At 42.3% G+C, this 12,558-nt stretch overlaps 2 protein-coding genes across 2 annotated transcripts; both read left to right on the plus strand.

Moving 5' to 3' along the window:
- Window positions 1–260: 260 nt before the first annotated feature.
- Window positions 261–5,983, plus strand: grifin (galectin-related inter-fiber protein). The gene is made up of 4 exons (XM_061223154.1): window positions 261–364; window positions 1,604–1,683; window positions 4,263–4,425; window positions 5,730–5,983. Exons 1-4 carry the CDS (start codon window positions 353–355, stop codon window positions 5,892–5,894), a joined length of 420 nt encoding a protein of 139 aa, XP_061079138.1. The 5' UTR covers window positions 261–352; the 3' UTR covers window positions 5,895–5,983.
- Window positions 5,984–8,837: 2,854 nt separating this feature from the next.
- LOC133114136 (gastrin/cholecystokinin type B receptor) lies at window positions 8,838–10,274 on the plus strand. Its single transcript, XM_061223325.1, has one exon. The coding sequence runs from the start codon at window positions 8,889–8,891 to the stop codon at window positions 10,272–10,274; it is 1,386 nt and encodes a 461-aa protein (XP_061079309.1). The 5' UTR covers window positions 8,838–8,888.
- The last annotated feature ends 2,284 nt before the right edge of the window (window positions 10,275–12,558 follow it).

A 12,558-nucleotide genomic window follows, 5' to 3' on the forward strand; every position in this document is an offset into this window, starting at 1 on the left:
CCATCTGACTTTGGACATTGAATATTGTTCAGAGTGTTTTCAAACGATAAAGTTGCTGCATTGGGCATGAATGGGGGAGGCATACCGTACTGTACTGTGGGATTAATGTCAGTATAAAGGCTGCACACGGAACGAGGGGCCGCAAATCCACGACTCGTGCAGTGCTGTGTGCAAAACCTCCAAAGAGTGGACAGACAGGGCCGGCCCAGAATGAGCACAGACAAAGGCCCTCATCCCCCCTAAAGCCTGCCTCTCACGTGACCCCGGTCCGTCCTTTAAATGGCTCCCCCACCCTGAACCAGCGCCAGCCCGGAGTCGTGAGTTAGGGAGCGCTGAGACCCCCGCAGACAGCATGACTTTACGGGTAAGGAGCTGACGTCACCCCCTCCCAGTGCAGTGCTTGGCTACTGCTTCTGTGTCTTCCCTCAAAGCTGGGGCAGATTCACTGTTCAATCTATCCTTACGCAAGAACATTTCACAACATGCACGCAGCATCAATCAAGGTTTATTGCTCATTGTTGTGAACTGTATTATGTTGTGCTTCTTGGGATAAATATTGGTGTACAGTATACTTAATACATTGGTCGTTGTTAATTTATGAACTTGGCAAAAATGTGAAATGGTGGTCTTCTGTTAATGTTGCCCACCCACCACCACCATAGAAAGAAATAGCAATATTTATTGTTATATATATTTATTATGTCATATATAGGCAGGAAGCCATTCCGGCTAAAAGCCTAGAGTAAAATCTAATTGCATTGCACAGCTGGAGTACAGGTGGGTTCTGTACAGACTGTAATCAGAAGGTTTAGAATGGGAGGCAGTGCATTGTTTGCTGATTCAGTGGTGCAGTTTTGGTGCAGTGTTGAAAACACTGAACATCTATCAGCAGCTGGCACAGCTGTTACATCGGCTAGAAAATGTACAGCCTAGCACAGTCTGCATATGGAAATGGATGACATAATGCTATTAATGTAATAATAATAACTAACAATAATCAATACTACTTAATAACAATCAAAATAATAAATTAATGTGAATTAATTTCGAATTGAGATTCATTTCAACTGTTTTTTAAACAGACCCATTCATTCTAATGGACACGGTATTTAATAATAATCGCTAATAGTGTCGATCTCAAAGTGCAACCTCTGTTACATTCTGAAGTGTTTGAAAATGTCTCTTAAACCTTATTTCAAGTGAACTAACCGAGCAGTTAAATCAAATGCATGTCTGAAATCACATCCTGAGCACTGCCGTTGTGCTTTTGAGAGCCTACGTCCAGCAGACGTGTGTTATGACTTAGTATTGAAGATAATGAGAATGTTATTGTAAAGTTTCGTCTCGCCGAAAGCGCACGTACGTGATGAATGAGAGCACGCGTCCGTGACACTGAAGAGGGTGTTCTCTCTTCATTTCCCATTTTCATCGCACTTCTGTGCGCTCTCAATGAACCGAATAGGTCAAGATTTTAAAGTGCTACGCTACCACGACGGACAGCCGTCGGCGAAATGCACCGCTGAGTAAATTACATAATTCTCTCTGAAAGTCAAGCTATTACTCCAATGATGTCAGAGATCTCTTTTTTCTTTTTTCTTTTTAGTTTGAGGCGTCCTGTCCTGACGGTCTGTGTCCCGGATGGAGTATTATTCTGAAAGGAGAGCCACCATCTGAGGCGAACAAGTAAGTGACCATCAGGAGTAGGCTGGATTTAACTAGCACAGCGAAGTAAGAACCTAAAACTCATGCTTCAGTATTTCAGCCATCATTTTACTGTGTCATGCACAATCTTATGCCTATACACTAAGTGGCAAACTTTAAATGATATTACTTTCACTTTATCCAAATAATGTATATACACACACTCTCTTACACGCACACAAATATGCACACGCACACACACGCGTGCACACACACACATGCAAGCATATGCAGTATGTATGTGTGTATTTCTATATAAGCTTTATTTATATCTATATATTAAAGGGCCCTCAATGAAAATGAAATGTTCTAATGTATTTTTGTCCTGTCTATACTAATGAAGCATCTCATAAAAAATCTGAAAAACGAGGCAGGTTGTTTCCTGCGTGCCCATGTTGTTAAAGTTGACAACACTCACTAGTCACAATGACAAATATGACCAGTGATCAATCGGCACAGGGTGCAGCGTAGTACAGCCAGAGAAATCGATGTTCCCGTCTACTTTCGCTTGTATTTATCCAGGGTCACCGGCACAAATGGGAATAGTTTCCGTCTGACTGCTTTTGACATTAAGGTCGAATTATTTCTTAGAGCTAATATGAGAACGCGGCTTCCAGCTCACGCTGCAGGTAGTGAACCATACGTGATGCTGTGTGAATTTTCTGGAAGGCTGCCCAGGCCTATGTCTGAAAGGACATGATGTTAAAAGTCACCTTGTCTGTTAAAAAACTTTCACATCTATCATATCTGAAAACATCTATCGCTACAATCTCAGTAAAAAAGGGATCTTTGGCTGGTCTCCATTGAGGAAGCCTTTTTAGTTGTTTATGGAACCCTCGTGTCAAGTGTGAAAGCTCCCTTTTTTTTCGGAGAGTGTATTTCTTGCCCAATAATAAAAATGCAATTAAGATTTCAAATTAATCACAGGAAAATGTTTTTTTGCTGATTAAACAATTGCGTGTCAAGTCGCAGGCCCTAATAATGTTTCTGAGTCGATTATTGTTCTTGTCCAATGAAACACTTTCCTTGTGTTTTGGACTATTCTGTGTTCCACCCAATGCCTTATGTGGGCTGCATAATGATACAACAGTGTCTCTGTAAGAACTCTTTTGAACTCACTCCGCTAAACCTTGTGCAAAGACCTGTAAGCCACTGCAGAGCAATGCAGAAGCAATCCTTTATTTACAGTCAAGGCTGTATTACTGGATTTGTAACTAGGCAAATTCAGTTACAAATCTGGCTGTACCTGACGACGCAGTCTGATAAACGCAATGCAAACTGTCACATTTGTGAGCGTAAAGCATGAACTCGAAACAAATACGCATTACATTACGTGGCAATTAGCAGACGCTCCTATCCAGAGCGACGTACAACAAAGTGCAAATCAAACACAAGAACAAGTGCAAAAGTGGACCTGAGAGGACAGTACTGTTCCGAGTCCTAGTGTGAACATAATGTAATGTAATGTAATGTAATACGCAGCGACAGAACAATGGCGTCTCGTGTAACGCCACAAGCTACAGGGTACAGGTGAACCAACTGCTGAGAAAATACGTATATCCTTTCTGGACAGTAGGAAATGGAGACATCTTCTGATATCTGCGAATGTGCCAAGGAGTTCAAACAATTACAGCGCACAGAAGGCTTTCATTTCCGCAGAGGTGCCACAAAGGCAGCAGTTCTTGATGAGAATCAGGATGACAAACAGGGCAGGGCCCGTGCTGCGGCCTTGCTTTGGCATAATATGCCATTATGCACCTTACAGTGAATAAACATAGACGTGTATTTGACTACAACTCCCTACAGGCTATGGAGCAGCTTATGGTCTGTGCTCTGAAAACAACTACCTCCTAAATCAAAATTGAAATCAAGCCAAATTACTTCCAAATTAAAATTCTGTTTGGGTTGCTATCGTTTGCAAGCAAATTGCTGGTCATTAGCACACTGGATTACATTTTTAATTGCATATATTTACAAATTGCAAAATGCAGATTAGCAGAAGGCAAAGATTAAAGGTACAATAGGTAATTTTGGACTCCTAATGGTCAAGAGAGGAATTGAGCGAACAACCACCCTCAAACCACAACACTGTTTATCCCTCCCCCTTCTCTATGAAGGCGTTGACATTGAAATGCCATCGGCAGTGGCAATTAGAACTAATCTTCAACCAATGAGCTTGAAGTATGTACAGCTGTACAATGTTTTGGTAGAGTGTTGGTGCGTCAACTGTATATTTTGAGGACTATAAACATAGGCAGAGGGTGTCAACATTTCAATGACAGGAAGGGATTTGCAATGGTCTTTTAGCATTGCTTTAACACAAAAATCTAGCCTATTGTACATTTAAATGAAGATGAATAAACTATGATCATTGTGTATATAGGGAGGGTGGAGATTCCCAGTGACCTCAAGTTCAAGGGTTTACGAGTAGCCAATCATGAAGCATAAGCCTGCAAACCCGAAATGAGTCTCTGTGACTAAATATCTACTGCTTCTCTTCTACCTCTGGCCTCACATTTTAAGCTGCATTCTTTTTGTGCATGTCCCGTGTGCCCCTTCAGGTTTGAGATCAACTTCCTGTGCGACCATGATGACAGAGTAGCCTTCCACTTCAACCCTCGCTTCACGGAATCGGACATCGTGTGCAACTCCTTCATGTCCAACACCTGGGGGCAGGAGGAACGGTGCACCAACTTCCCTTTCGGAGCGGAGGAGCCCTTCCAGGTGATTCACCCCTTCAGTTCCAAAAACTGGCGGGCCCATAGGACCTCCTGACGGCAGTCTTTGCATCTACTGAACATTACCTTTCATTTCATAACAGCTACCTATCACGGTTTGCGTGAAAGTCAAAATCTTGACGTTCACCTACTGGCTCAAAACCATGGTGCTAGTCTGCTGGTCAAAAACCTTGGTGCTCGCGTATTGGTGCAGCTAACAGACCAGCTCTGTTATGTCTTGAAAAGATCAACCACCAGGCCTCTCAGTTCTCTGTGCTATGTGGATATAGCTGGGTGCCTGGGTGACCCACCGACACTCCGCGTACCTGCAGGTCCAGGTCACTGCTCTGCAGTCAGGACAGCAGATTATCCCATCATCCAATGCAGACTGAACCCCCTTCACATCTACAGATTGCTACCATGCCCCCCTGACCCTTTATATATCCTTTATTTTTCTCTTTCTTTCTAAAAATAGGCTGTCTCTCTAGTCATAGCTTTTGTTACAATGCACATCGTCGGTTGTTGTTAATGTTACACTTAATGGTTATAAGTGGGCCTTCTTGGCTATACTTTCCCTTTTTTATTCCTGGCTGTTAAGATGTGGTCCTCCATTACAGTATGTTGTTCTGGATTAAACCGTCTGTTAAGTGATTGTAATGTAAATTAACGAGAGCCTATATAGCTAACATTTTGCCAATCATCTATATGTGGCTGGATTTTTATTTAACCTATTGAAGATCAGGTTCAAAGGAGAAATGGCAGAACCCCACCTGGGAATAGAAGAACTCCAATATCATAAACTAAGCTCTGCAAACCATGGCACCATGCCACTGTCCCTATACAAAGAAGAATATGCACACAAATCTACTCCATTACTAGCCATTTGTTGGACATTTCTGTGTGAATCATCTTGGCAGTGTTTCATCCACACAAGACAAGAGACTTCCAAAATGACATATCTGGAGATCTGGGTTTAGCAGTGTTTTTTTTTTTTGGAAGCCGCATTCTCTTCGTGTGTTGTTCAGAAGTGGGAGATTTCCTAAAATCACAAACCCATGATAAATGTCAGACCCAGGAGAGTACTCTGGGAAGGCTTTTTATCAAAACTGCAAGCCCTACCTTCTGGTCATATTGATAGGCTCAATTCCATCAGGCGAGATCAGTAGAGCACAGAGAAGTATTTGAGTCCAAAACAATTAAGCAATTGACTCAGGTCTGAAATTCACATTCCCCTTCCTCATGGAGGGCATGCAGGATCTGAATCGTGGTGAATGGATAAGACTGATCTTTTTTTATTCTTATTTTTTGCAGATCGAAATCTACTCCGATACTGAAAGCTTCCATGTTTACATCGACGACTCAAAGGTCATGCAGTACAAGCATCGAGTGGAGGACCTGAAGACCATCACCAAAGTGCAGGTGGTGAACGACATCAACATCTCCTCGTTGGAGATCACAAAAAAACCTTTTTATTAAAGTAAAATAAGTTCTTGGGGGGCCTTTCCTGCCCATAAGGAAAGCTGTTGCCCTCTTTGAGAGTTTTGTTTTGTTCACAATGTGGATTAATCAGCGTCTCAGATTTTTTTTGTTATTGAACCTTTCATAATGACGGCAATCTCATCGGATTGGAATTTTCCTGGAGATTTATGAATGTTGATTTGGCTTGGGGTCACCAAGCGTTTTCAATATCTGAAATATCTTATCTGAAGGCCATATTTTAAAATGATGCTCTTTAAATAAACTACAACATATGATCATGTTGGGAGTTGTCATGAATGATTTACAAGTCTTCCCATGCATGTAACCCTGTTCAACCTTTTACAGGCATGCTTGTCAATTTGTGTGTGTCACATTTCCGTTCCTAATTTATTTTTTATAGTGCATTCATTCACCACTTCTCTCACCATTATAAACATGTGGTGATTCACCGCTACTAAAAACCAATCTATAAGCCCACTTTATCCAAAAGGAATTTCAGTTAAACTGTTCCTTAAACTGTCATGGAATTGATTGATTTCATTATGGTTCAAATGTACCCCCATTCCAGCTACAAAGTGCTACTACATGGCAATATTTCATAATAAGCCATCATGACTATATATGTGTGTATATATGTAATAAATGCAGTATACATAAAATATTGTCTCTCTTTCCCAGTACTACATTGGCAGAAGCCCAGCTGTTCTGCATTTCAATGAGGTACTGAAAGGACAGCTCCAAATGAGCAAATGCACACTGATATTACCGAAGCACAGTGCATCACGGCAGATTGCGTTATTACTGTTGATTTGTTTATGGGACACTTTCCTCCTGAGTGTATAGGGTGCTTATTATTACAGCTGATCCCCATGTGGCTGGACATTTGCTAAAGCAATTCGGGTCAAGGGTGTAAACCGCTCAGGGATACAACAGCAGTGCCTGACCGTACCCGACCAGTATGCATATCGTGAACACGCATTTTTGTATTAGTGGAAGGTGACAACAGTCACAAGCGGCTTGATATGATAAAAATATAGCGAATTATTCCACCTAATTATTCCAATTTATGTGGTAATATAACAGTCCCATACTTAATTTAGTTGTTTTCATTTTCGGCACGAGCAGACATTCATATGCAGTCTGATTTACCGTTTATATTATTGTTCAGACAGTGCATGCATATATGGATATTTACTGACGCATTCGGGTCAAGTGCAGCTCCACGCTTGGGAAGCAACCCCCAAAACGCCTTGAGATAACTAACGTAGTTGGACTGGAATGGAAACTAAACTAGGCAGATGGCGTGTCAGTCAGCAACTAATCCCAGACAATCTGTGCATTGACAATATTACGATGAAAACATGTTTTGAGTAATCTGTGCGTGTTGCCCTTATACACGAGTTTTATGTGATATAAATGGGCACGGTTCACTCAAGATATAGTCTGTAGATGTAGTTTTATTCCTTACGGACATACATACGGACCTTGCGACATACGGAATTAGCTCTTAACTACTATCCAAAAGAATGCATAGGCTACAAATACATTACGTTAATCCGTGCCATGCCAGTTTAATTTCTAATTGAAAAAATTATAATTACATGTTACACGTTGTCCCCACTTCTAGAAATGGATCGATTCTCAGATATTTTTTTGGTTTGATTTTGTTCAATTTATCTATGAAAACTTTCCGAATCTGCCTCACGAAACAGTTTGCATGCTGTATTGCCAATGCGTAAAAATCAGTCGCCGCGAATAGTCCGTTGTTTCCATGAATGACTATTAGGTTATTAGGATCCTGTTTGCTCTTGTAACATGTGAGTCACATTTACGCAAGGAGGGAAAAGGAAAACCACTGCTTTTAACTATCGTAGAGACATCTTTGCGCATAAGGGACTTACCTCTATGTGGCCAGCATCGGGGTCGGGAACTGTCTCTTCAACGTCTTGTAGGATTCAAGACGCCCAGACCTTCGCCCAGTCATTCTCAGACTAAGACATCGTCAGGGACAGGACAACAATACTGGACTGTGGGAAATTATAATTTAGTAATACCATTTTTGTTTTGCAACAAAATGAAAAGAAGAATTTGTCGACATTTCCACATCGCGACCATAGCAAACTGCATTAAACACAATGGGTATGAAGTCATCCTCAGCTTTTAAATAATTATTCTTCTTTTGAATGAACGATAATACCTCGGCTAGTATGTTGCAATATTCAGAAATATATTCGTATTAATTAATGCGTAGCCTATTACCTACAAGAATAAATAAAAAAGTAATTGTTTTAATTCTCGTAGTTAACTCACTGTATTTTAACTACGACTTTGCTATGGTACTATGGTACCATTATTTCGCTTTCATTGTGAAGCGACCATTACAATATATTGGTGTGCTGTTGAGCCATTTTGTTCGCTGAATTAACTCATAAAGAATGTTAGTTCAGTAACCTATATTTTTCATAATTTGGCAGCGGGAAAGATCGACTAGCAAACATGAGAAAATGCCACTGCACTAATCAGAAACTAATTGTTTAATGTACTTATATTTTTGAACACTCTGTGGAAATATCCATATCGTTAATAATGTAGCAAACGATACAAATCTCCACAAAACTCGCTACCTGAAAAGAATAACAATAAAAAAATTGCAAGCAAAAGAGCATTTCTTATGTCTTGTAGTTTTGAGCTCTATTGTAAGTTATGATAAAAAAAAACGTCTGAAACGCCTTTTATATGTAAATATAGTATATGGAAAAACGGATGCATGATAACATTATTTACATTGAGAGAAGGTAGTGGAGAATTGAAAACAGTGGATTTTCTTTGTTCCAACTGAAGTAGCAGACTAGTCACTCTCTGCTGACTGGTGGGAGCGACCCTCCCAGGCAGGGAAGCTATAGGAACAATATCTCAGCCAACCACTGGGTTTGTTTAAATCTCAAGCCAAAGGATCTGCGGTCTTGGGTGTGTTGCAGCACATAACTCAAAATGAACAGCACTTTAGTTCGCCCTGGAGCACGGAAGTTCTTCCCCTCCTTGCACTACGGTAACGTATCGCTGGGCGAGGCGAGGAACTGGAGCGACGACTTGTTCCTGCAGGAGAGCGGCGAGCTGGAGAGACTCTTCCTGCTGACCATCTGGGAGCCCACCACCATCGCCCTAACCGCCATGTACGTCCTGTCCTTCGTGGTGGGCTTTGTGGGGAACATCATGTCCATCAGGGTCCTCACCGGGAGGCGCAGCAAACGGCTGCCTGGAGTGAGTGCCACCAGGAGTCTGCTGATCAACCTGGCCGTCTGCGACCTGATGGTGGTGTGTGTCTGCATGCCCATCACCCTCGGCTACAAGATCTACAGGGCCTGGGTGTACGGGGACTTCCTGTGCAGGGTGGTGCCCTTCACCCAGGCCATGTCCGTGTCGGCCAGCGTCCTCAGCCTGACCGTCATCAGCGTCAACCGCTACTACAGCGTCCACAGTCCCCTGAACGCCCGCTCCTTCTTCACCCGGAGGAAGATCCTCTGGACTATCGCGGCGGTCTGGGTCCTGTCTTCGGGCATCTGCTCGCCGCTCGTCTTCATGAACCGGCGGGACGAGTTCAGGCCCATTGAGGAGCTGCCCTTCACCTTCCCCATTTGCAGGGAGATCTGGCCCCAGGCCAGGCTGAAGCAGGCCTACAATGTGCTGCTGTTCGTCGCCCTCTACTGCATCCCCGTGGCCTTCAACCTGACCATCAGCTTCCTGACCGGGCGCAAGCTGTGGCACGCCTCCCGCCACTTTTCCGAGCTGGAGGCCAGCGGCCAGGCCGCCCTCTCCTCCCGCCTGAAGGCCCGCAAGAAGATCGCCAAGATGGTTGTGGCCCTGGTGCTGCTGTTCGCGGTGTCCTGGCTGCCGCTGTACGTGGCCGACATCTGGATCGACCATGAGGCGGACACCCCGCCTTGGCTCCTGCAACTGCAGTCCTTCGCCCAGTGGCTGGGCCTGACCAACTCCAGCCTCAACCCCATCTGCTACTGCTTCATAGGAGACCTGTACCGCTCGGCCAAGGTCTTCAAGACCAAGTACCGGCAGAGGTTCCTCCCCTTCTTCAGAGCGTCGTCCTCTAACTCACTACCAAAAATGCTCAGCAATAAGCGGTCCGCGTCCACCCAGCACGGAGAGACCGTGTGCTGTGGGCTGGAGGACAGATTCTCTGACTGGTATTCCCATGGTAGCACGTGCGAGACCATGATAGGGTCTGGTCAGACCGCGCTAGGCCTCGGTCAGACCATGCTGGGCTCCGGTCAAACCGTGCTAGGCTCTGGTCAGCAGGTGCCACTTCACAGTGTTTTAGCCCAGAGAGACTTCAAGGACATGTCTGGTCACACCGGGTTCTAACCTGTAATTGTAATCATTGCTTCAGAAGAGGAAGGCAGCACTGAATGACTGTCATCAATGTCCTTTGTGTGGATTGCACTAAATACCATAAACTGTTGCACAGCAGAGACTGTACAGCCCTTTTGTCTTTGGGGAAAGAGAACTGTTTACTGTACTGTTTAGAAATACTTTGCTAGCTGAAATGCTTACAGTATTTTTCGGTATGTAGGGATGAACTGATATTTATTTAAGAGCTGTACTTTTTTCAGAGAGAAATTGAGAAACATATTTACTATCAAAAACTTATATTGGTTAGTGAAAACAACAATATATTAAGGAACAATATTTCAGTATATTTTAGATCTCTACAGTGGGTACATTTGGACAAAACAATAGTTGGGTTTCATAACTGATAAATATTATGTAATTTTATGTTGACAATTAAAATGTATTTTGAGTGTCATTAACACATTGCTGTGAGTCAATAGCTATTCTTAAGAATATAAAATATGAGTTTTGTATGCTACAAGATAGCTACAGGGAAAACATGTGTGTGTATATATATTATTTCAGATTTGTTCAATTACTTTTGCTCCACTAAAATGGGGGACTATGTATCAAAAGGGCTGTAATTCCAACTCGGATCTGTGTGTGTGTGTGTGTGTGTGTGTGTGTGTGTGTGTGTGTGTGTGTGTGTGTGCACGTGCATGTGCATCTATGTACACAGGTTTCATATATATATATATATATATATATATATATAGGAATGATCTGTGACTGCATCTTAGAAATATTCTATAAAGAGAGTAATTATGTTTGCTAAAATGGGTAAAAATGTTCATGGGTTCACTGTGCAACAGATTTTAAGTACAAAACACAGTCTGGCTTATTATCAGAGATTTCCTTCGAAACAGGAAATATGATCTTGTGTATATCGGGGTGGCTCTCTCAATGAAAAGGAACATGGTGTCTTAGCTCGCTGTGTAATGACCGAGACGGCCATTTTCATGTCTAGCCATGGCCGATGTACAGCTAACGTTAAAAAAAAAAAATTGTGTCTGAATAAAAGCAATTTTCCAATACTGGGCAGAGGAACACCAGGGGCTATTTGTGATGTGGCCATTTTACAGGGACTGGGCATTGGAGTAATTTAAATTAAAGAGAATTAAGGTTGCCAAAGCTAAGGTAATTTATGACTTTTCTGGGTCAGCTGCAGGAATGAACAGCTGTTCTCCTCCTTGCGTCTCTCACGGACTCGTCAGCTTATTTGTGTTTCATTCTAGAAGGGTACGGCTTTGCCAGGTAGAGAAGCGAGTCTGGGAGATTGAAATCTGGGCAAACAGGGAAATTCTTTATCCACTATGGGGTTTCAACAGGTCAAAGAAAGAACAAGAAAGTAGTGAGCACACTGATATTGAATGAATTATGTGTATTTCCAGGGTGTACTTGGTCTTCATATCACATCCCAGCAGAAATTCAATTTTCAAAGTACAAAACTAAATATCTAGAGAATGTATAATCACAATATTTGCTTGCTTGCTGTCTTCTGTGGTTCGTGAATTTGTGTGAACATGAGAGGGGGCAAGGAGAGAAAAAGAATAATCACAGAAAATGAAAAATCTACAACACTGTCTGTCCTCACCCCTTCTTCTCCCAGAGAAGCAACTTCTGATTGCCTGCAACGTCAAACAATCACGCCACCTTTGAAAAGCAGTAGAAGTGGCCCCAAGATAACCACTTAGTGCAAATGAGATGAGAAATGCAATCAAAAGCCATGACAGATGCTATTTGCAAAGTGTGAACTTGCCAGGTATTACAGAGATAATGTTAATCTTTTGAGCAAATACCTTTTATCAAGTACCTTTTATGCTTATTTATAGTTTATCAAATTATACACTCTGTGATCACTTTTAGGTAGACCAGGACATCAGCTTGTTAATGCAGATATTTCAGCAGCCAATCATGTGACAGGAACTAAATGCTTAAAAGCATGCAGATGTGGTCAAAATATTCAGCTATTTATCAGACCAAATGTCAGAATGGGGAAGAAATGTGATCTAAGTAACTTTGACTGTGGAATAATTGCCAGACAGGGTGGTTTAAGTATTCTCCTGGAATTTCCAAACACAACAGTCTCTTGAGTTTGCAGAGAATGGTGCGAAAAACAAAAAACATCCGGTGAGCAGCAGTTCTGCCGGCAGAAATGCGTTGTTAATGAGAGAGGTCAGAGGAGAAGGGCCAGACTGTTCAAAGGTGACAGTAACTCAAATAAACACACATTACAACAGTGGTATGCAGAAGAGCA

This window comes from Conger conger, chromosome 16 (genome assembly GCF_963514075.1).
Source record: "Conger conger chromosome 16, fConCon1.1, whole genome shotgun sequence".
Classification (NCBI taxonomy): Eukaryota; Metazoa; Chordata; class Actinopteri; order Anguilliformes; family Congridae; genus Conger; species Conger conger.